A 24,866-nucleotide genomic window follows, 5' to 3' on the forward strand; every position below is an offset into this window, starting at 1 on the left:
AAAACATACGACATGTTTTTCTATTACACTTTTTCGTTACAAATGCATGCTAAACTTTTGATTAGCGCGAAAACACTCCAGCATTCTAAAAATTTGTTGACAAGAACCGCCTCCAAGGTCCTCCGCGAACAAAGCGCGAGACCGGGCGGTCACCTTTTACTTAAAAGACACTTCCATTTATTCGAGCTAATTTAACCTAAGTTTTGACAGCAATGCAATAATTGCAACGGAAAAAACGAAAACGATTCATATAATAAACTTGCGCAACAGCGCAGCATTTACAATCAAGTTGCAAAAGACAATTACAAGGCACAAACGCCTATCAACAACCTATTCAACAACCTATTCTATTCATCGCGTCGATCACCATCATCATCTCTGTCATCCTCACCATCGTCATCGTTGCCATCATCATCACCATCTCCACCGTCATCACCAGCTGGTTCTTCATCGGATAATTCGACGGTAACTGGTGGATCGAGGACTGCTTTAAGACGCTGACACCAGTCGTCTTTCTTCAAAGATTTCACAACCAGATCCATGATAGGCAAGGTAAGGTTGTCATACGAGTTTTCAGCATGTGCAAGCGCAGCATCAGCACGTCCAATCACCGAGCAATGGCTTACATCAAATTCTTGCCCTAGCATCTGCTCAACGTGACCGGCACATTCCAAGTAACCTCCTCGATGACCCACCGCACGCGCCACATCCGTGAGAGCAGCAACGGCGCGATCTAGCTCGCCAGCATTTAAGATGGAGTTGGCAACCTTCAACAAAAGAAAAGCGTTAAGGACAACCCTTAGCAAGATGGAAACATAAAAGACAGAAGTACAAACTCACCAGCACTACTCCACGAGTGCGCATCCATTCAGCCTCCGAGACAAGCGTATCAACGATGCCTTGGGCCTCGGAGTAGTTGGTCTGAGCCACGTTAAGCGCGGCAGTGCTGACGGCACGCGCCTTCTCAGCTGTAGCAGCCTTAACCCTCTCGGCCTCCAGGTCGATCTCCAACGACTCACATCTGTCGATTTGCTCGTTCAAGCGACGTTTGAGCTCCGCAATCTCAGCGTCCTTGGCGTGGAGATCTCTGTCCTTGCTGGACAGCTGCACCTTGGCTTCAGACAACTCAACCTGGAAATCGACAAAACAACTTAGGCCAGTTTGTTAACAACATAGCAAGAATAAATGAAAACAAATAAACTAACCTCCATCTGCTGCTTGGCAGCTTTCTCTCCATGCGCCTCCTCGACCTTCGATGTCAAATCAGCAACTTTAGCCTCAAGATCAACAATCTTCTGTCGAGCCGCGTAGGCGCGCTCGTTGTCTTGGGCACAGATACGTTTGAACTCGGCCTTCTCCTTGGCCAGTTGCTCCTCAACATTGTGGAGTTTCTTTTGCAGGCCTTCGCGGCCCCATTCCTCGGCCTTCTTATCGGCTTCAAATTTGGCTCTCTCCTCACCAAGAGCAGCCTTGGACTTTTCAAACTCAGCAATACGTTTTAACGAGCGCTCACGATAAGCCTCCCAGTCGGCGCGCTCTCTAACCATTGTTCGCCATTCACGAACTATCTGGTGATTGGCAGCACGAGCGTTGGCCTCTCCAAGTATAAAGGTGCGATATAACAATTCATGGGGTTTTGCCCTTTGCCGGTTGACCTCTACAGGGGTAAACGAATTCAAAAACCACTCGCGGCAAGGGCCAAATTCATGAAATGTATCTTTTTGCTTTAAGCTCCAAGGGGCTTGGTGAGGAGCATCGCCGCGTTCTTCTTCATTGTAAGTTTTATAGTAGATATCGCCAACGGTGTCCTTCGCCCCGATCACGTTTGGGTTAAAACCCCCTGCACCACCAGAGCTCGCGCTGCTAGAAGCGTATCGACCCGTACCCTTAGAAGTAATGACATGCGCGGAGTGGGTAGGGTTTGTAACCTCAGGCCCTTGAACATTAACAGGCTGCTCCATAGCTTTCTTCTTTTCTAACTCCTCCAGGGCCCTCTTCTTCGCCGCTTCGGCCACCCTCTCCTCCTCCGCCTTCCTTTTTCTCTCCTCCTCCTCCTTCCTCTTTCTCTCTTCTTCATCCTTCCTCCTCTTCTCCTCCTCAATCTTCTTCTTCTTTGCTTCTTCTCTCCTCTGATTCTCCTCCGCCTTTCGCTGCGCCTCATCAGCCTTCGCGGCGTCCTGAGCAGCAGTATCAGAGGACTTGATAGTAATCTTCGGCCTCTTCGACGCAGCCTCACTGAACGTGACACCCTTCTCAGGGGTCTTCTTCTTGATCTCTGCAAAAATAATGCAAGTACATTTAAGCAAAGAGAAAAGTATTAAGAAGAGAAGCAAAGAACATACCCGGAGAAAATTTATACAACGAGCGCAAGTTGCTCGTTTTCCCAACCACGGGAAGCACAACAGCAGTAGGCGCGGAAGCCACACCTGCCGTGGTTTCGCTCCTACCTCTCTTCCTGCCAACCAGTTGGGCAGCCACATCTTCTTCTTCCGCCTCGTCATCTTCAGGGGTCGCGCCAGCATCAGGGTTACGAGAACCCGCGCTCCCAGAGCTTTTCGAGCCACCTGCACCAGTTTTTGCCTTAGCTGTACGCGACAAGCCTTCAAATGAATCGCTGATTATCACATAATCATCTAAGTCACTTTGACGAAGGCGAAGAGTACCTTTGACAGCAGCAGTAGTTGCGCGACTCGGGCCAGTACCCTTGCTGGTCACTTCCGGATCGACCTTGGTCTTCTTCTTCTTCAGGGGTTTCTTTTTCTTCTCCTCTGGGTCAATCCCCAGGTCGCGCAACACACCTGCAAAGATTTTAGACCACGAACTTAGCTCGCCGTTGGAAGACCCTACTGACTCCTCGCTGGAAAGATAGAGAATCTCTTTCCCAGCAGAAGTCACAGAGCGCAAAGGACGAGGTTTAGGATATTGCGCACCTTCAGTAGCGGTTGGCGGCGAAGCAAAGGCACCTTCAACCGGAAACATGAAGTTGCCCTTAATCTGGTCATACCAGCTTTCTTCATCATCGCGCAATGGGCGCACGCCCATGGAACCACCAAATGTGGAGAAGGCAGCTTGATACAGTTGCGCCTCTAAACGTGAATGTAAGTAAGTAACAATTAAAGCAAAGTACTTGAAAAAAGGAAAAAAAGAGATAACTGACCTTGATCGCCGATCTTCAACACCGGAACCTCCCTTCTGTTGGGTGACCACTGGTCACTCATCTTAGCCGCTACCAAAACGTTCTCCCCAAACACCCGATTTGGGGTTGGGGTCAGCTGTTGATACCACTGGGCCTTCTTAGGAATCGGAAGGTCTTCCTTCGGTATCGCCTCAGTCCAATCCCGGAAGGGCATGGCAATCGGCAACACCTTTTCACGGATGAATAAAAACTTGGGTTTCCAGTCATGGAAACTCTTGGGGGGATTTAGCAGAATCTTCTTCGCCGCACCACGGCTTGCAAACGAGAAAAAACCCATCGTCCTCTGCAACTGGTAGAAGGCCCGAAACTTCTCTACCGATGGTTCGATGCCATGAGATCGGCATAGGAATTCGAAATGACGAACCCTAACCATCCCAGGTGGGCTTATCTGTGACAGATGGAAGTTGTAGTAATGAAGAATATGCCCCAGGAAGTTTGTAGCTGGTAACCTAAAGTTACCCTGAAGGAAAAAGTCTTCATATAGGGTAATATAACCCGGTGGTGCATCAGCCGCGGTCTGGCCCTGAGCCGGATACCGGGCATCCCACTCCGGTGGGAATCGGAAACTCCGAACAATCTGTTCGAAGAGACCTAGATCCCATTTGAGGACAGGCACTGGACCTTCCTCAGCAGCAGCAATTTCTTGATGTTCTTCACTCATATCGGAAAAAACTTCTGGAAAAACTTGAAGATTTGAAGATATTTTGAAGAACTGAAGAACAACCTTGAAGATGCAAAGAGGTTTGAGAGAAAACAACGAAGAGAGGTGAGAACCTCTCACCTCTCTTCGATTATATATACCCATCGCATTTAATGCGATGGGTAACCGTGCCGCTTTCGCCGCTAGGCTAACCAACGAGAGGCTGCCACGTCAAGCGGAAAACCAGTGGTGACGGCTACCACGCGCGCGTGGGCCTCACTCTCCTGACACGAAGTGCAACCGCCGCAGACGGCATGATGACACCCGTGCCAGAGGTCAACTCAAACGTCGCACTCAGCGACTTATCCAACCAACTTGTCAGAAGTTCAAATTTCGAAGTTTCCCGCCATAAAAATTACAAGTAACTTCATGCAAAAGTTACATGAGTCGCGCAAGCTAAACGTCACCTCCAATAAACCTGCGCGCCTGATCAGACAAACAATAATCCCTAAAGACCTGCCTTGGTACCTGCGCAATTGAAAACAACATTTTCCACATGCGCCACACCAATCAGGATCGAAAGAACATTTCCCCTATCACACTTATTTCTCTTATCTTTATTAAGTCCAGAACTCCAACCACTTGCGTTGCGCATGGTGCAGCACTGGACTGGGGGGACTTGAAGGGGTATGGTCCCAAAAAGTCGCGCAAACCTCCGCCCAGGTTGCGCGCGAGACCATACTCCTTATTTCAGAAAACTTATTAATAATATCCACGCGCGACCTACACACGTTGTAGTTTATCCCGCGCGAGGCAAGGCCCACAAGAGGCTCAGATATCAACACTTAGCATAAAACAATGGAACAAATGAGCATGCTAACCCCGCGCGGGTTAGTTTGCTGTCCAACAAGAGCCACTCGGTAGGGAAGCGCACGGCTACCTACAGTGGTACATAAGGTACAAGTGGCAGTAAAAGGAGCCAATGAGCGTCTAGCAGGCTCTGGTCAATCGTGCGCCATGATCGCCTGACGAAAAGTACACAAGGACGCCTACGTGGCACCAATCAGAGGAGGGAGACAACTGTCCCACGATCTCCACTTGTCTGCTGATGACAGAAGGACAACAAGGCCGACAACAATGACACGTGGCTCCAATCAAGGTGCGCCAGCACCGACGAACGTCTAGAAGCCACTAAGCGGTCGACGCAAGTAAGACAAAGAGCATATCCGTTTTGTTGTCCGCTTCCAGCCCAAGGCCCATCAGCCCATAACCCCTTACACCTCTCCGGCTATAAATAGAGACCTCATTCCACAGGTTAAACATTCTATTCCCTCTACTCTCACTCTTAGCACTTAATTACTCTCAAAGCAGTCGCTTATTCTCACGCCGGAGCCTGGTTAAGAGGGAAACCCCCACATTCCCCTCTTAACGAGTAACGGTGTTTTGTTTTGCAGGATCAGTTTACCAAGTCGGAGCTCAAATATCCTTAAGAAGATTAACCATCATGAAAGGAACATAAACCAATCTAATTAACTCTCTAATTAGATCAGTGTTTCTTCAAATATATTAGTACCCAAAAAAATCTTTTTTTTCAACCCTATAAACTATGGTGAAACATGAGTTACATTATTTAGTATATCAACTATATCCCCTCCCACATTACTTGAGATGAATATTTAACATTTCTCATCCCCTTTATTATTGCACCTTGACCAAAGGAGCATGCCACTTGATGAAAGAGTAAGATTTGTAGCTTCGAGTAGGATGGTTAGACAGTCAATGCTTCATCCTCTAATTTATCTCAATTTATTCATAATGGTGAGACATGTAACTTTTGACTTAGTAAATGAAAGTTGTCGTAAATATTCTTACATTATTATGTAATCTAAGTGTGGGTTCTTTAGTGTAGTTGATGGAGCTTACCTACAAGATTGGCTTCCTCAAAATGGCACCTACTTTGATTTTGCACATACGTTCTCGATTTCAGTGGTAGTTAGTTATTCTATGTCTTTGTACACTTGGTCTAGCCACGCCAATTGCTATCATGGTTGCAACTGGGGCAGAGCCAACAGTGGTGCTTTGATCCAAGGAGGGGATGCATAAAAAGGGCTCAAAAGGTTTTATTTGTGATATTTGATAAAAACGCATGTCAGTGATATTTGATAAAAATGCATGTCAGAGATATTTCATGTAAGGTAGTTTATTTGTCCTTTTGCATGCATTTTATACACCAAAACAAGAATTTTTTAATATATGTCAAAACGGGTCGGTTCTCTTAGGTAATTGGTAAAAAAAAACATGTATTTTTTATACAACTCAACATGGTCAAAGTCTACTTTTTTTTTTCAAAACGGGTTGGTTGTTTTTCTAAATTCGTCATAGAATTCACCGGATGATGTGAGTTATAGAAAGGGATATTGTAACAACTGTATTTATTGTTTTGTTGTTTAGGTTCTTGGGATAGAAAGGCTAAAGATTGAGCTTCAAGAAAGGGGATTAAAGTGTGGTGTTACTACCAATAGGGTGGTGGTACATTGGCAACGGCAAAGCCTTTAAACACTTTGGGAGAGGGAGGTCTTGGGTTCAAGTCCCATAGACGACATTGAAAAAAAAAAATTTGACGTTAAAAAAAGTGTGGTGTTACTTTGAAAGAACGTGCAACTAGGCGTCCATTGAAGATGATACCAAAAAGGTTGCTAGCTAAGAAGTGTGATTCAACAAGCTATTACTAGGTTTTGGAATAATATGTTGGAAGGTTTTTGTTGTCCCTTTTTATATTGTTCATGAATTTTATGTAATAAAGGTCCCAAATATTTTTATATTTCATCCACATCTTGCATACAAATTGATTCAACTCCTTAATGGATCGTATATCGACCCTTCTGATTATTGGCACAACCACATGATCCTCTTAATTTCGATCTGAAACATGGCGACTCTTGACTGTTACCCTGGCGCTGATTTCTTCGCGGAATGATGCAATTCAATTATATCAAACATGCCTAGGCGAATAGTTAAGACTCAAACTTACATAAATATCAATATCAATGAACGAATTTATTAACCCATGATACTTTTTTTAGTATGTGGTACAATTAGTTTTTAAAAAGATTGCAACCAAAGGACTAAATTAGGATCAGATCGTTATCATTATAAATAATCTCAATGTGTCATGTTTTCTTTGTTTATTTGATAAATCAAGTTGTTATAACCAACTTCTTTTTTATTTACGATGAGAAGTAAATGAGAATATATTGTACTTTTGGTTTTAGATTAATAGATAAAAGAAGGGGTGAGTTAACTACTATTCATACACTATTCATACAGTGGGTCGCTTCATACTCAAAAACATATTATTTTGTCCAATCTGGGAAGTTCGCGGGTATTAGCACTAGATATACATACACAACTCATGTAATACACGGGTTTATAACCTAGTGTGGTTAATATAGGCCTATCTCTCGATTCACTTTTGGGCCTAATTAATCACAAATTAACCCATTCTTAAATAATGGGCCAACTATTTTACTTTTACTTTTATTTTTATCTATTTTAGTGGGTTTTGAAGAAAAACCTAATCGACCGACATTCTCACAAGTCACAACGGTCGACTGATCGGAGCAATTCGCGTGTTGAGCAAACCGACTACGTTCAACCTTCCTCTTCACGCCTTCATCGCTCTGCGTAATTTTACTTCTGCTTTTTTTTTTCAATCGGCTGCTTTTACTGTTGACTTCTTAGTTGATGATGGATTATGTCTGTTTATAGTTAATTGCGGTTGTTGAGACTTGATCGTTGTTAGCACAATTATTTTATTTTTTATTTTGTTTCAACTTTATATCATTACCAAGATTATATATAGACTTGTTTTTTTCCTGCTATTTATGCTATGTTATCGTGTATTGTGCATTGTGTATGAAAGGTGGTTTATAAATAATATGTGCACGCCATGTACGCAAAGCGTTCGCCTTCGGCTCTCGTACTGACGAGGACCTATCGCCCGGTGCACCCTTGGTTTTAAAATGCACGATGCACTCCGATGCGTTTTGATCCCAAAAGCCGATGCGCAAGGCGTGACGCGCGTGCATCACGTATGCGAGGCGTTTGTTATTTAAAAAGATATTTATAGATAATATTTTAACTTGTTAACTTTAAATACTAAAAAGCACATAACATATGCGAGGCGTTTGTTATTTAAAAAGATATTTATAGAAAAATGCGCGCATCATGCGAGTGCATCAGGAGCACATTATGCAATTTAGGGCGCATCAGCCTCGCATCATGTAATCGCATCGCATCACCTGGTGCGATCTCAGCAGCGCATCGTGCGCATCACGCATTATGCGCGCATTTTAAAACCAAGGGTGCGCCTGACGCTTTTTTACAACCAAGTTTATTTCTTGAATGTAGCCTGTGTGGTTGTCCCCTTTCAATTGCTTTTCAGTGAGGTAAGCATCATGTTGCCTTGCCAAAAGTTAAAATTATATTTGCCAATTGCCATCAATTATTGGAAATTGAAGCTTTATTGGTGATTTTTACTTGTTTTTAAACTGAAGACTGTACATACTCATTACTGGAAAATAGGAAATTGCATTTTCTCTGTTGAAATATGCATTGTTTGTGGGTTTTTCGCCGCATATTTGTGAAAAATTCATCTCTTCTGAAGTACATATTTAAGGCTATCAATATGTTACATTCATTGTGTACAAGTTTCTGTATAGAGTGAAATGCCATTTTAGTCCCTGTGGTTTGGTCCATTTTGCCAGTTTAGTCCAAAGGTTTGAAACGTTGCCATTTTAGTCCAAATAGTTTTAAATGTTGCCATTTTAGTCCACTGGGTTAACTCCATCCCTTTATTCTGTTAACTAGAAGGGCATTTCGGTCATTTTATATGCAATTCTGTTGACTAGAAGGGCAATTCGACCATATAAAAGGATCGAATTACCCTTCTAGTTAACATAAAAAATGGACGGAGTTAACCCAGTGGACTAAAATGGCAACGCTTGAAACTATTTGGACTAAAATGGCAACGTTTCAAACCTTTGGACTAAACTGGCAAAATGGCACAAACCACAGGGACTAAAATGGCATTTAACTCTTCTGTATATATATGCTGCCTTGGCTTCTTGCATTGTTGTCCTGGAAAATGCAAATGCTGCTTTAATATACACTTTATCATGTTTCATTGAAAATTATATGGTTACTTAGTTCAGTTTGAATTGATTGTTTGTGTCTTAATGACATAAACTAAAGCGATTATTTTACTCTGAGTTCAATGCTTACTTATATTTATCCCTATTTAGTTTACTAAAGAATGGAAGATTCAGAGTTTGCCTTTGAACCTCCAAGCGATGAAGAAATTGACTATGAAGACGTTAGCAATGGCGGAGAAGACGAAGAAGAAAACAGTGATGTAGAAGAAAAAGGATTAAGTAAAACGAAGACACAGTCTCCGTGGGACTTTTCTTCTTACACTGAATCAGTTGCAGAAGAACACGCTCGCAGAAGCACTACTTCCATAGATGATAAAATCTCAAAGCTCATTCAACAACGTAATGCAGAAATAATACCAGAAAAAGACGAGGTTGATGACGATGTTTCTTCTGATTCTGAGCCAGACCGCCAAGTAAGCAGTGTGGATTTTATGTTACATAAAAATCTATACCGCTAGCTAGATCTTTTTTTTCTTCGTATTTTTTAGAGTAAAATGCACGGATAGTCCTTGTGGTTTGCCAAAATTTCATCTTTAGTCCCCGGCTTTATAAAATTACATGTATGTTCCTTGTGGTTTGACAACTTGTTACTCGGATAGTCCCTAATGTGGATGGAGATTAGTTAGTCCAGTTAACTTCATGTGAAATGACAAAATTACCCTTACTATTAAAAAATATAATAATAGTTAGGGTAGTTTTGTCATTTCACTTATGTAGATCAGCATGTCTAATAGGTTAGTTAGTTTAGTAAGTACTAATTGAACATAAGATCAACAATGATACCTATTATGCATGCTAATCTATAGTTGGGATCTTGTATTTATAAAAAATGTTAAATATGTCTTATCCTTAGAACAAAAAAACTTTCAGTGTGTATCAAATTATTACTAGAGTAAAGTACATGGATGGTCCTGGTTTACCAAGATTTTGGATTTGGTCCCTAGATTTCGGAAGTACACGGATGGTTCCTGTGGTTTGCACTTTGTAACACATTTAGTCCCCGCTAACAAATCTAAAGGTAAGCAGGTCCAAGTAAGGGACTAAATGCGTTACAAAGTGCAAACCACAGGGATCATCCATGTACTTTTAGGCAAAACTGGGACTAAATGCGTTACAAATTGCAAACCACAGGGACCACCTATGCACTTATGGAAAGCTAGGGACCAAATCCAAAATTTTGATAAACCACAGGGACCATCCGTCTACTTAAGTCCTATTAATGCTATATCTACCAAGTTATGTAGATTTGTTTGGGTCTGCAGTGGGGTGACGTTGTTAGAGTTTCGTATGTCATAATCTATCAACTTGTTGGTTTTGGTGAATGAGACTCGCATTATCTTAATACGTCATCAAATTGATTTGTTTCAGGAAGATTTAAAACCCGAAGAAGAAGACGATGAGGTTCTTACCGCCGTATCTAGTGGAGATAATAGATCATTCTTTACAAAAGCAGATGGTGTTTCCTTTCATGCAGATTCCTTCTCTAATCTCCACCTTTCTAGGCCATTGCTTCGAGCTTGTGAAGCCTTGGGTTACACGCAACCAACACCTATTCAGGTTATGATAATTTACCGCCACCTTACTTGATGTTTAATTGTTTGATGTTTTTTTATGTACACACGCGTGTTAAATGTTTAAGGTTTAACTTTAGGCAGCATGTATACCATTGGCGCTTACTGGACGTGACATATGTGGTAGTGCAATTACTGGCTCTGGGAAGGTATGTTACAGTTACACATCTCTCAAATTTTAGAGATGGCAATTTTGGCCATTTACTTATCATCAATAGGGTTGATTTGGGTTTCTTTTATCTTTTAACTTGCCCCAGCTTGTTTCTTAATGCAAATTAGTAATTTAACCCCGCACATTGCGGCGTGAGTCAGTTTGATACTTTGATTTGTTACATTAGAAAAAACACTAAAAGGTGAAATACCAGAACGAATAAAACTAGATGGGCCAAACATGTATATTATCAAAGTTAACGTAGAGGGACCAAACATGCATATAAGCAAAGTTAACTAATAAGTAGAAAACATTATTAAAATAGAGGGACTAAACATGTATATTAAGATACTTAAAGTTGAGGGACTAAACATATATAATAACAAAAGTAAAGTTATGGGTGTAAAAGTAAAATGCGAAAGAATTAAAAAAAAGAAAAGAGAAAAAAGGTTTCCATGTGGCAGCCTATGATTGGATACAATGAATTGTGAGACAAACCCACTTGCCTTTTTAATATTCCTATTCCTATATCTTACATTTTACAAGGACATGTACAGTAGAATAATATTTTAATATTATTTTCTTACTTTTACTAATATTTTCTTTATTAGTTTAATTTTTAACTATTAATTTTTTCAATGATATTATTTAAAAAATAAACAATTATTATATCTTACATTTTTGAAGTAGATTAATATTTTAATATTTATTCTTTAATTTAAAAAATAAACAATTATTACTATATCTTACATTTTTGAAGTAGATTAATATTTTAATATTATTTCTTTAATTTTACTAATATTTTTTTAGTTTAATTTTTTAACTATTAGTTTTTTTTAATTATATTAATTAAAAAATTATTAAACTTAGTTTTGTTTGTTATTTTATCTTTATAATACTTTTGAGTATATTTTGTTTTTCATTTATAACTTTATTTGAACGAGTCAAATATAGTCAAATTTTACGGTAAGAAATTTGACCGATATTGTTTGAACAACATCAACATCGCTACGAGTAACGTATTCATTTTTATGGCTCTCTCGATGCGACGATATAAAGTTTGTTGAAGATGAAGTTGTATTTGCAATAAAGATTTTTTGGTACCGTAGGCTATGGCGAGTTAGGTATAGTAACTTTACCGTGATGAATTGAATCGGTACCAGCCAAACAATATCGCTATCGGTAACGACATTCATTTTTTTTTTTGGTTTTCAATCGATGTGTATATCCTCTTGTGTTTGTCTCTTTCGATTGCTATTCCGAGTGCCGGTATCATATTGAACCGACCGAAACCCGCTGCGAAGCGCGGGTAATCTCGCTAGTTTAGAGTTAAATGCCATTTTAGTCCATGTGGTTTGTGCCATTTTGCTAGTTCAGTCCAAAGGTTTGAAACGTTGCCATTTTAGTCCAAATAGTTTCAAGCGTTGCCATTTTAGTCCACTAGGTTAACTCCGTCCATTTTTTATGTTAACTAGAAGGGTAATTCGATCATTTTATATGGTCGAATTGCCCTTCTAGTTAACAGAATTACATATAAAATGGCCGAAATGCCCTTCTAGTTAACAGAATAAAGGGATGGAGTTAACCCAGTGGACTAAAATGGAAACGTTTCAAACCTTTGGACTAAAATGGCAACGTTTCAAACCTTTGGACTAAACTGGCAAAATGGACACTAAAATGGCATTTAACTCTAATATTTATATATAATATATAATGTCTATATATTATTGTCTATGTAGTATTTTTAGTATTTATTGCACTTGTTACTTACAAAAAAAACATTTTTTTTTTGGGATAAAAAGTGTTTTGGGCTAACCTAACTAGTTTTGTGACTTGCCTGTTCTGACCCGAAATGTTGTGACCCGATAATCCAGTATACGACCTGCTCGGCCCATCTTTAGTCTTTATTTGCTATTATTAATCACATTACGGGTGCGGCTAATGTAGAAAAGTAAAGCTCCTGTCTTTTTTTGCATAAATTAAGTTTTGCTCACTTCATTTTGTCAAGTGGATGATTGACTAACTATTAAAATATCTATATAAGTATAACCTCACGATTTGCTGTTATAATTATAAAAATATGTCTTTGATTGAAGATGAGTAATATATTTGTTCAAATTTTGCAGACAGCTGCCTTTGCTTTGCCAACACTAGAGAGATTGTTGTTTCGTCCCAAACGTAGACCTGCAATAAGGGTCCTCATTCTTACCCCTACAAGAGAGTTGGCAGTTCAGTAAGTTTTGTTGAATTTTCAACACGTTTATTTCTTATAAATCATATATGGTATTTAAAGTCACCTAAATTTGTAAGACCCTTACTTGATTTATACAGTTTTTACGATTATACATACACTTTAAATTACGAGATTATTAAAAACATTTTAAGAAATAAAATGTTTCAACATTTTATTATATATATTCGCCGTTTAAAAACATGACGACGAAACATAACGCGGAAGCTTAAATTCTTAATCGTGTTCGGTTCTCCGTTGAGCTTGATCGCCCTCCGGTACTATACATTACTAACTCATTTCATAACACAACCTTCTAAATTGCATTTTTCATAGTTTTGGTTTAATCTTATAATAACTTGGTGTTTTATAAGCATATTTAGTCCATTAGTCATTTATTAGAAAATAAAAGATAGTGTACATGTAACAGTTGGGCACTTCTTTGTTGGATGTTGTAAATAGGATTTTTGTATAATTGTGTTTTGAGTTTTGACTGACTAAACAGGATCCATAGCATGATCGGAAAACTTGCGCAGTTTGTTACAGACATCCGATGTTGCCTTGTTCTTGGCGGGCTTTCAGTGAAGGTTTGTTCACCATCTTGTACGTTTCAGATCGTTTGTTCTTGAGTTCTTTCATCCACTAGTTGAATAAAGTCCAGAAATATTACCATATACTGCAAACATTCTTGATTGCATGTATAGCGGTTATGATGTAAATGGACTAGTGTTGTACCTGTGTATAGCTCGTTATGCTATTCTTATTAATAAAACACGAGGTGTATTTCGAGAAACCTGTATTAAATTTAATGGAATTTATAAAACTAATCAAGAAAACATAGTTTATAACAATTTCAAGTGAAAGAAAGTATTAAATTGACGAAGATTCAAAGATTCAGATCAGACATATGTTAAAGGGACACTGACATATATATTAATGTTCTTTTCTTGTATTAATGAAAAAATGTTACAAAATTTATATGATAGAAGATGTTTGTTATTGAAATTAGAAAAGAAACCGAACCATGCAAAATTAAATTCTTGAATTTAAAGACTGTATATTCTAAAAACAAGGACTTAATAAACGGATAAGAACATGTCAGCTGATATCTCAAACATTATAATTGATTCGGTTAGAATATTAAATGGATTATTCTGAATATCTTATTTCTGTGAATTTTTTTTTCTATAATGAATGTAAATTACTTGTCAGGATCAAGAAGCAGCATTGAGATCCATGCCAGATATAGTGGTGGCCACCCCTGGACGTATAATAGATCATCTAAGCAATTCTATGTCGATAGATTTGGACGATCTTTCAGTTCTAATCCTTGATGAAGCAGACCGTCTTCTTGAACTTGGGTTTGAAGCTGAGATTCGTGAATTGGTAATCCTAAACTTTAAAGGGTATATATATAAGATCAGGTTCATGCGAGAACTCCTCCGAGTCGCGTGAACTTGAGAATTCCGATGGAAATTTTCTTCTTGTGCGAGTTTTTCAACCAAATTTTGCACAAACGTAGATGAACATCTAACTAAGACATTGTAATTTAAAAAAAAATAGGCTAGCTTTCATTTATGCTAGGTTTTTGATCGCTTACACTGACGTCACCCTTTTTGGCGGTACACCTATGTAAATTGTTGTTACACTAATGTAAATTTTCGTATACAATATATTATTTCTGAAAAGGTAATATAATTAAAAAAAAAAATTCTTATTAAAAAAAGATTTTTTTTTTCAAAAAGTTCTTGTGGTTCTCGCAACTTGGGGCAATTCTCATTTTTACCTTTCTCTCTCTTTCTATATATAGAGGCCGGTTAACGTACAAAAGGCTCTTAACGTGTGATGGCACGCGACCACCAATATGACCTGCGTAATTATGCAAATAACGTGCATAATTAGGGTTAACCCAACCCATGTGTAATTATGCAAATAACGTGCGTAATTAGGGTTTAACCCAACCCATGCGTAATTATGCAAATAACGTGCATAATTATGTATTATAAATTTATAACGTGCATAATTATGCAAAGTTAATTACTATTATGCCACCGCGTTCAATTGAAGGCCTAGATTAGATCAAATGTGCGGTTGAGATGCTTGCGTACGCATCGCACAATAAGGTGGTTTTGTATTTTAAACTTTGTCTCTCTCTCTCTCTCTATATATATATATTATATATTATTTATGAGCATTAACTTGTGAAGTCCTTGAATACTCTTGCAAGTGCCACCTAAAACACCATTTAAGTTTCTCGTAACGTCTCTGCTCTTTTTTTCTAACAATATATTTGCTAGATAGGACTTCTAAAAATGTTTTAGTTTATTAACTAGTATTTGTAACCATTGAAGGTTAGACTTTGCCCCAAACGAAGACAGACGATGCTGTTTTCAGCTACTATGACTGAGCAAGTTGACGAACTTATTAAATTATTACTGAACAAACCCTTGCGTCTCTCTGCCGACCCAACCACAAAGCGACCACCAAAGTTAACAGAGGAGTATGTGCAATAATTATGTTAATTAAGACTTAGAGCTATTATCTTCCTGTAAGGAATATCATAAAAATGCCAATATGTCAACTTTTTTAACTTACGTTTACAGGGTCGTTAGAATACGAGGGAAGCTTGAAGGAAACCAAGAGGCTGTTCTTCTTGCATTGTGTTCTAAGACATTTACATCCAAAGCGATCATATTCAGGTAACTCTAAACATGAATCGACTTCGTTACACGCGGTACGATGATGACATTAACTTGTGATGCCCGCGTGTGACATGACTTGTTTTTGACTTTGTCACACACTCACACGCGTTACGTTCGTGACATTAACGTGGTTAGGCAGAGAAGTGTGAAGTTATTAAGTAGAAAAAAATGGGGGTCAAAGTTGACAGTTACTAAAAGTTAGGGGTCAATATGGCACTTACCAAAAGCTAGGGGTTGAATGTATAAATTCAATAAAGGTTAGGACTCAAGTGAAAAAGGCGTTGTTGGAACCACCGACCAGGCCTTTTAAGATATTTGAAGTTCTTAGAGATCTATTTTTTGACATACGCACAACTTTTTATGCTATAGATTTGTGGACATTTTGCACTTTTGTTTTGGACTGACATTTACCATAAATATGTTAGCGGAACAAAACAAGCAGCACATAGGTTGAAGATTTTATTTGGTTTAGCTGGCTTTAAAGCTGCCGAGCTTCATGGAAATCTCACACAGGCACAACGTTTAGATGTGAGTTAAGAAGAAATATAGAACAAGAGATTGATGTAGTTGCTTGCATAGTTGTGATATCATACGCTTTTTGTCTCTATAGGCGTTGGAACTTTTCAGAAGGCAGGAAGTTGATTTTCTGATAGCTACTAACGTTGCTGCTCGTGTAAGTGGCCAACTTTTTTAATCATTATTTGTTTTTTATACACCACATAAATGAGTTTAAATCATGAGAAGATTGCTAGAAAATGCTGTGGTGAATATTAACCTTTTCAATGTTTTTTTTTTTTTTTTCCACAGGGGCTTGATATTATTGGAGTCCAAACGGTTATCAACTATGAGTGCCCACGTGATCTTACTAGGCAAGTTCTCTCTGTTCTTGCTGTTTAGAGTTTACCACTTAACATGTATATGCAACTTATTTGATTTCCTGATTATGTTTGAACAACAAATTCTGCTTTTGATTATTTGAATATCTAGTGGTCAAATAATCAGTTTTGTGTAACTAGTTTGTACTGCTTGTAACATATCTGATTATCTAAGGATAAAGTGAAATTAACTCTTTACCCTTTTTTACCTTTTATTTAAACGGGTCGTGTTCGTGGGTTGGCGGGTTCAACCCGACCCGAACCTGAAAATTTTAGATGAACACGACCCGAACCCGAAAATCATGTCATATCTATGAACCCGAACACGACCTGAATATTTGCAGGTTGACCGGAACACGACCCGTTCAACCCTAATTTTTTTAATTTAGATTTTTTTTTGCAAATTAATATATAAAAACAAAAATTAACACAAACGTATATATTACAATTGCATTTTAATTATAAAATCTTATGTCAAATTCTCTTTTTAAGTTATAATTATGGCATAAAATACACACCCAATTTAATCTATGACATAAAACATATTCTAAAAAATAAAATATAATATAAATGGGTTAAACAGGCCAACCCGCCAACCGAATGGATTGACACGAACCCGACCCATTTGGCTAAACGGGTTTGCGGGTTCAACCTGAAAGGCTGAAACTGACCGGAACTCGTTAGACTAAACCCAAACCCGCGAATTTCGTGCTGGGTTCGTGTCGTGTTTTTGGGTCGTGTCAAAAATTCACACCCCTACATTACATTGCAGGTCTTTTTTACCCGTTCCAAATAATGTCATGTTTGGTCATTCTGTATATTAATGTCTTACTATTTTAAATAATTAGTGTTTGAAAACATTTGAACAGTATGATTGTTACAACGTCAAGCAAATCAAAGCCAGCACTATGTTTTAAAGCCCGTTTTAGTGATGTTTATTTGATTCCGACTATTCATTACCAGTCACTTTCAAAATGCACATCCAAACATCCCCTCTATGTTAACTGTAGCATGCATCTTTTTTATGATCTTGTGATAATCATGGATCATGGTTCAAACCTAAAAAGATTTATGTTATGTGTGGATCAATATTCTTCTTTATAGCTATGTTCATCGAGTCGGTCGGACTGCTAGAGCTGGTAGAGAAGGCTACGCTGTTACGTTTGTCACCGACAATGACAGATCTCTCTTAAAAGCTATTGTGAGTACACTTCTCTTCTTAACATCAAATTTATTTATTTATTTTTGTCATCATTTTCTGTCTCATGTTAGAGCTATGTGAGTTTTTTTTTATTATTACAGGCAAAAAGAGCTGGTTCAAAGTTCAAGCGTCGTACTGTCGCTGACCCAGCAATAACTAAATGGAGCCGAGTAATTGAGCAAATGGAGGATCAAGTAGCATCAATTCTTAGAGAGGAGAGGTTCGTAACTTTGTATAATTTTTAACGAGTAATTATCATTGTTATATTCTTTGTATAGCAATAACTTCAAGATTTGTTATTTGTAAATGATATAGGGAAGAAATGGCCTTAAGAAAAGCTGAAATGGAGGCAGACAAGGTATTTACAATTGAATTTATTTAGTCTATTGTTTCAAAAGTTGTATATTTATTTTTGAGTAAAATGCCATTTTCGTCCCTGAGGTTTGGCCACTTTTGTGACTTTCGTTCAAAGGTTTGTTTTTCCGCATCTGGATCCAAAAGGTTTGAGATCTTGCCATTTTCATCCAACTTGTTAACTCCATCCATTTTTCTCCGTTAAATGAGGGGCATTTTCATCTTTTTAGGCATTTTTTTATTAAAACAAAAAACACTTAGAAATAAAGATCCATCTCTTTTGACTTTCTCGCCACCCAAACCCTCTATTAGATAGTTTATGTAGTGTTTATATATTAGATCATACTAGAGGGTTCTATGTGTAAATATTATATCTATATATACTTGATGTATTTACCATTATCCATTACAATAATACGATACAACAATTCTGAATTACCAAGTTTATCTCCCTCTAATAATCACAAAAAGTCTAAAAAGACGAAAATACCCGTGACTTAACGTTAAAAATGGATGAAGTTAATGAGTTGGATGAAAATGGCAAGATTTAAAACCTTTTGGATCCAAATGCGGAAAAACAAACCTGTGGACGAAAGTCGCAAAAGTAGCCGAACCTCAGGGACGAAAATGGTATTTTACCCTTTACTTTTTTGAGTAAGACGAGTTCAGTAGGAAATGCATCAAAAAAGCACTTCGGATGATTTTCAACCTACTTGACCTGTTAGATTTTAGCTATTTTTTTACTTTACTCGTAAACCCGTGAGAGAAGAAAACATCACCGGAATCAACCCATGCACACATGAACGGGTCAAGATTATGTCCTCTACTTAAATTGGAAAAGGCGTGTATTCATAAATTTTGTATTTCTATTGTATTTCTATTAATTTTGTCTTTGCAGGCAGAGAATATGATTAGACACAGAGATGAAATATTTTCTCGTCCCAAAAGGACTTGGTTTGTTACAGAGAAGGAGAAAAAACTCGTTGCTAATGCTGGAAAGGTGATATTTCCATTTATACCAACTTTCTATATGATATTCAAGTATGATCAAAGTTCTCAATATTTTCTTGGCTAGTTAGTATATGTACCATGCTTGTGGATATTTCAAAAACGGTTCATTAATAAAGGGTGTTGCTTTATTTGTCAAATTAACGCTAGACTTATCAAGGCTGTTATTATTTTTCTTTTTCTTTTTTTTTTGTAATCTCTATGCAATGTGATAATTTAGGTGTTTGATAAAATATATGGGCATCATCTAACTGAACATGATTTTATTTTTAGAGTTATTTGCCATTTTCGTCCATGTGGTTTGTCCAATTACGCCAGTCCAGGCCCAAAAAAAAAAATCGTGCCATTTCTGTCCCGGACGTATCCAAAAATGCCAGTTTAATCCAAAAAAGTTAACAGCCGTTAACTTTGACTGTTTAATGTGGCCACACACACAAAAACACTGAATCATCATCTTCATGGAGATTTTCGCCATCACCACCTCCACCCTTCATTAAACAATAGGTTTCGATAGACGTTAGTTTTTTGGGCAGAACGAGCATGTTTCAAGAATGTCAAGGACGGAAATGATACAAATTTGAAATTTGGTCTGGACTGGCATAAGTGGACAAACCACAGGATGAAAATGGCAGTTAACTCTTATTTTTATCTCTTCCATTCACCTTTTTTTCTTGTCGAAAGATATTTAACGATCAAAGGGAGAGGCATAATCACCTCATGAGCACCTGAGACAGTCTTACAGATTCTCTGTTTTTACTTGCTAAGTATTCTATTTTTTTTGTCCCAAAATTAATTTGTGGTTTGGCTATTTACTGTTCTGCCCTCAGGAGGCCGATAAAGGTTCTAAAAAGAAAGTGATGAGTGCTGAAGAAGCTGAAGAGCGTAGGAAGAAAGAAAAGAAAAAGAGAGAGCATGAGGTGATTATGCCTCTCCCTTTGATCGTGTAATATGAAAAAAGAAGAATGAGATAAAAGATACACTGAAACTGATTCAAATAATCAGAAAAAAATGGTATTAATAATTCTTGACTACTTTGGTGGCAGAAAAATCTTCCAAGAAAGAAAAGAAGGAAACTTGAAGCATCTAGAGAGATGCTGGAAGATGAAGCAGAAAATGAGGTTTGCCACACACCGTTTTTTTAAGAGTTAACTGCCATTTTTGTCCCCGTGGTTTGTCTAATTATGCCAGTTCAGGTCAAATTTCAAATTTGTACCATTTTCGTCCCTGACATTCTTGAAACATGCCAGTTCTATCCAAAAAACTAAGGTTAAATCGAATAATTAGACAAACCACAGGGACGAAAATGACAGGTAACTCATGCTTTTTTGGACGGAACTGGCATATTTCAAGAATGTCAGGGACGGAAATGGTAAAAATTTGAAATTTGGTCTGAACTGGCATAATTGGACAAACCACGGGGACGAAAATGACAGTCAACTCCTTTTATTTTAATAATTGTGAAACGCCCCGGTCTTTGTGATCAGTTAGTTAAATCAAATTCAGGATCATAGTTGTGAATAGCGGCTATAGTGCTCGCTATAGTGTGATTTGTAGCGTATAGGTCATATGTATTGGAGATTGACTTGAGGTGTCAAAACAGGGGAAAAGGCTTGGGTCAAAACAGGTAATTTATAAGTGCGAGCCAAAATGGGTGGGTTCATTAGGTTGGCCCACCCAAGGTTTAAAAAGGCGGAAACGGGTATCGAGGCGTTTTCTCTTAGCCTCACAAGGCGTAAGCCTCGAGGCAGGTCGAGGCGTAAGCCTCAAAACATTATTAAAAAAATTAAAGAAAAATATATATCTCTCATAAAATCACAAATTACCATAAAACAAACATTATAAATAGAAAATAGAAAAACAAACAAGGTTTAACATAAAACAAACATCATAAAATAGTTCGAACAACTTAAATTAGTAATGTTATGACATCTAAATATCATAGAACTCGTTTTCCTCCGCATCATCATCCTCAAAGTTTTCATCTGGCGTATTTAGATCGTCATCATCATCATCAACCAAATTAATAACTCTTTTCCTTTTCCTCCTAGATGATGAACTCTCACCTTTTTCCTCATTTGACATTTTGACCCGGCAACTCCACCAATACCATCTTCATCTCCACTTGGGTTAGCTATCCACTCATCATCCGACAAAACATCATCAGCAACTATCGGGACTTCATCATCTTTTAGATTCGTCTTCTTTATAAACATTTGCTACAATCTCCTATTGTACATAACGTACACCAACTTGTTCATCCTATTCGTGCATAACCGATATCTTCTTTTCGATTAGATTTTTTTAACCTAATAGATGTTTTTTAACTGAACTATTGGGTTGGCCCACCAATTAAGCCTAATAAACACTAAATGGGTCTAAAATAAAGTCCAAAAAACCTAAAATTTTCCATTTTCACAAGGTCTGGTGAGGCTTAAGCCTCACCGCCTCGCCTCACCGCCTCAGCGCCTCGGACAGCCTCGGAAAGCCTCGGATGACTGAGGCCTAGGTTTCAGTTGACCCCTATGAGGCTAAGCCTTTAAGGCGTTTTTTCATAGCCTCAGCCGAGGCGTAAGCCTCGAGGCGGGCCTCGGAAAGCCTTTTTAAACCATGGGCCCACCAACAAATTGTCCATTTTTGGATTTTTATATGATCAGGAAAAATATATTGTAAAAATAATAAGCTATCCCTCTTATGAGTGTTTAGTAGATTTAGTAATTATCGAGTTATATCATCCCTCCAAAGTATATTTATAACAACTAAATGTCAACCATCCTCATCTTTTATTTAAGTTGAAATTATAAGAAATAGTTTGCAAAATGGCAGACACCGTGTGCCATGATTCGGTTTTATGCTTTAGATGTAGGTAGAAAAATAGTTAGTTTTAAAGAAGAATACACATGGTCATTCAATCATGTCAACACTGCGCTTATTAGTTTTATTAAAACTCCTATACGAGGTAGAGGTGTAATTGCAGACGAGCCCATCCTATCCGAGCTCACCAAAGCTAGAGCTAAGCTCGTTTGTTATTTTATCATAATATATATTATCATATGTAGCTATTATAATACGCTCCGCTTGCGGTATGGGCATATAATGTATATGTGTGTTGGCCCTCGGGGGGCAAAAGTGAAAGTGCACTAATTTTAACGTTATTTTACTAATTTCGTGAAAATAACATAAAAAACGGCGGACGGTTAATCATGCATCATGTGGTGGCGTTGGTAGCCGAAAGACTAGGGGGTACATGCACTAATTGGCCTTTGTTCCAATTGCTGAGTGTTATGTGCCTTATGTCCGCAAAACTACTATCGAGCCGAGGGTCTCACCGGAACCAACCTCTCTATTCCTACGGGGTAGAGGTAAGGTTGTCTACATCTTACCCTCCTCAGACCCTACCTTAGCCTTGCTATTGGTGGGATTTACTGAGTATGATGATGATGATATGTAGCTATTATAATCAGAATTATATATTTCATGATATTTATTATGTAAATATATTTATTTTGTAAAACAAGCTAGTATATTTATGTAAATAATTGGCTTGTTTAGGCTTGCGAGCCTAATACGCGGTTCAGTGTTCTTTTTTATTATCAAGGTGACTTTTATTTTATTTTCAAAGAACTGACTAATATAGTCATATCAATCTCAGGGCAACAATAGAAGCAAGAAAGACAAACCTGGGATTTCTCTAGTTGATTTGGCATATAGGCGTGCGAAAGGAGCAAAGGGTGCTAAAAAAGCAGCTGATGCGGGCAAGGCTGTGAGGACCAATAAGAAAGGAGCAAAGAAGTCTTCTTCTCGTGTAAGTAATTCAAGACCAGAAGAAATGAAGGAACTTTTTCAAAGTGATATGAGTGAAAAGAAGCAAAAAAGAAGCTTGGGTGGCAAGAAAGCCTCATCGTTTAAGAGCAAGTCAAGGTAGTTACACCTTTAGCTCTCTTATGTCTTTTCCACTCCATGAATTGCTCTCGTTGATCGTGGCTAAATAGTTGTTCCTTTAGCTCCTGGCTGTTTAGTGGTTCTCGTTTGAACTCACTTTGTTACAAAAGTATGCCCAAAATCGCAAGTTACTTTTAACGGGTGTTCATAAAATGCAGCAACCGACCGAACCACTGAAAGTGAAACAAGTCAGCCGGTTTGGCCGGTTTGAGATCCAAACAGTTTGGTTTTTGCGGTTTTCCAGTTTTAACAGTTCGGTTAGGTTCGGAACTGGCCGTTCATCCTTTGTTATGTGTATATATATATAGGGTGGGAGTTGGCTACAAAGTCTATTTTTCCTACAAAGTGTAAAGAGTCATAAAACACCATAATGTCAACCATAAAACACACAGTAAACCCACATGTAACAAAGTGAAGATTACTAAAACGTCATATTTGTGGGTTTTGTGTTGTGTTTGGATGATAAGGCTTTGATTATCGAATAACTAACATTAGTGTGTTTTATGGAATGTTAGGGTTTGTATATTGTGTTTTAGTTATCTTCACTATGTTATTTGTGGGTTTTGAGTGTGTTTTATGGCTGAAATTGTGGTGTTTATGACTTTATACACTTTGTAGGAAAAATGGACTTTGTAGCCTAACCCCACCCTATATATATTCATTTTCGAAATATGTAATTATGGATGTATAATGATCATGAATCATTTCATCATTTTAAGATTTTATTACAAACTAATGGTATTTGAAAAAAAAAAGCGCCTCAAACTGCCAACCGTTACTAGCCAGACCCACACCCACCCAACCGGTAAGTTTGGTTTATCATACTTATAAACAGTTCTGTGAACACCCCTAGTTATTGTAAGTAGTAAACTTTGCCTAAACCCTTAAGTTTTATTATGCAAATTTAATTGTTAAAAGTTGCAAAAACTTGATACTGGTTTGGCTCTTTTACGTCTTTGAGTTCATCTCTTAAATGTTGTGTTACAGGTACAAGCGGAGGTAGTAGTGTTAATCAAGATGAGAAGAAACTCATTCTCGTCTGGGTCAGTACAAATTTCTAACGTACAAGCGGAAGCAGTATTGTTAATCGATATTAGAAGGAACTCATTCGGGGTCTTACAAATTTTTAATATATTTTGACTGTGTTTCTACCCACAGGTTTGATTGAAAAATGATTTAATGTTTATATTTTGCTAATGAGGATTGTAGAATTTTACAATTTAATTTCAGCAGGAGGCAGAACATTGAAGATAATTAGGGCTGTAAACGAACCGAACGTTCAGCGAACAGTTCGTGAACAGTTCGGCAGGAAGTTCGTTTATGTTCGTTCGATTAGCTTAACGAACGAACACGGACAAAAAATTTTGTTCGGATAGCTTAGCGAACGAACACGAACACAGATCTCGTTCGTTCGACTGTGTTCGTGAATGTTCGGTAATATGTTCAGTTACGTTCGTTCATGTTTGTTTGATAATATTAAAAAATAATAAACTTTTAATCTAAACATATTGAAAACTTGAAACCCTAGTTAGCTAAAATTTGGACATTCTAAGACATTTTTGGGGATAATTATATATAAGTTAGTTAAACTTGATTCATTGTTTGGCGGTGTAGTAGACTTCTTGTGTTTTGATTTAAGGATAACAATGTTTTTATTTTTTGTTATTTTCAAGTTAAATGTTCGTTTGTGTTCGTTTTTATTTGCTTGCGTTCGTTTGTGTTCGAGGCCAGTGTTCACGAACTATTCGTGAACAACTGAATTTCCTTAACGAACGAACACGAACAT

General features: G+C 37.9%; 1 protein-coding gene across 4 annotated transcripts; it reads left to right on the forward strand.

Annotated features, from left to right (window-relative positions):
• The first annotated feature begins 7,402 nt into the window (after nucleotides 1-7,402).
• Nucleotides 7,403-24,304, forward strand: LOC110899322 (DEAD-box ATP-dependent RNA helicase 28). 4 transcript variants are annotated; one of them, XM_022146209.2, is made up of 20 exons: nucleotides 7,403-7,520; nucleotides 9,140-9,462; nucleotides 10,418-10,606; nucleotides 10,701-10,769; nucleotides 12,898-13,004; nucleotides 13,507-13,588; nucleotides 14,214-14,387; nucleotides 15,353-15,501; nucleotides 15,605-15,700; nucleotides 16,129-16,231; nucleotides 16,314-16,376; nucleotides 16,511-16,572; nucleotides 17,683-17,779; nucleotides 17,881-17,999; nucleotides 18,095-18,137; nucleotides 19,032-19,133; nucleotides 19,969-20,058; nucleotides 20,185-20,259; nucleotides 22,791-23,059; nucleotides 24,068-24,304. In XM_022146209.2, the coding sequence occupies exons 2-20, from the start codon at nucleotides 9,151-9,153 to the stop codon at nucleotides 24,081-24,083; spliced, it is 2,217 nt and encodes a 738-aa protein (XP_022001901.1). In that variant the 5' UTR covers nucleotides 7,403-7,520; nucleotides 9,140-9,150; the 3' UTR covers nucleotides 24,084-24,304. The 4 variants fall into 4 exon arrangements, with proteins under 4 accessions (XP_022001901.1, XP_022001904.1, XP_022001903.1 ...); XM_022146210.2 differs by lacking the exon at nucleotides 7,403-7,520 and adding an exon at nucleotides 7,561-7,633; XM_022146211.2 differs by lacking the exon at nucleotides 19,969-20,058 and having other exon boundaries at nucleotides 7,417-7,520; nucleotides 24,068-24,277.
• The last annotated feature ends 562 nt before the right edge of the window (nucleotides 24,305-24,866 follow it).

The sequence above is a fragment of the Helianthus annuus genome, chromosome 13, assembly GCF_002127325.2.
Source record: "Helianthus annuus cultivar XRQ/B chromosome 13, HanXRQr2.0-SUNRISE, whole genome shotgun sequence".
Taxonomy (NCBI): domain Eukaryota; kingdom Viridiplantae; phylum Streptophyta; class Magnoliopsida; order Asterales; family Asteraceae; genus Helianthus; species Helianthus annuus.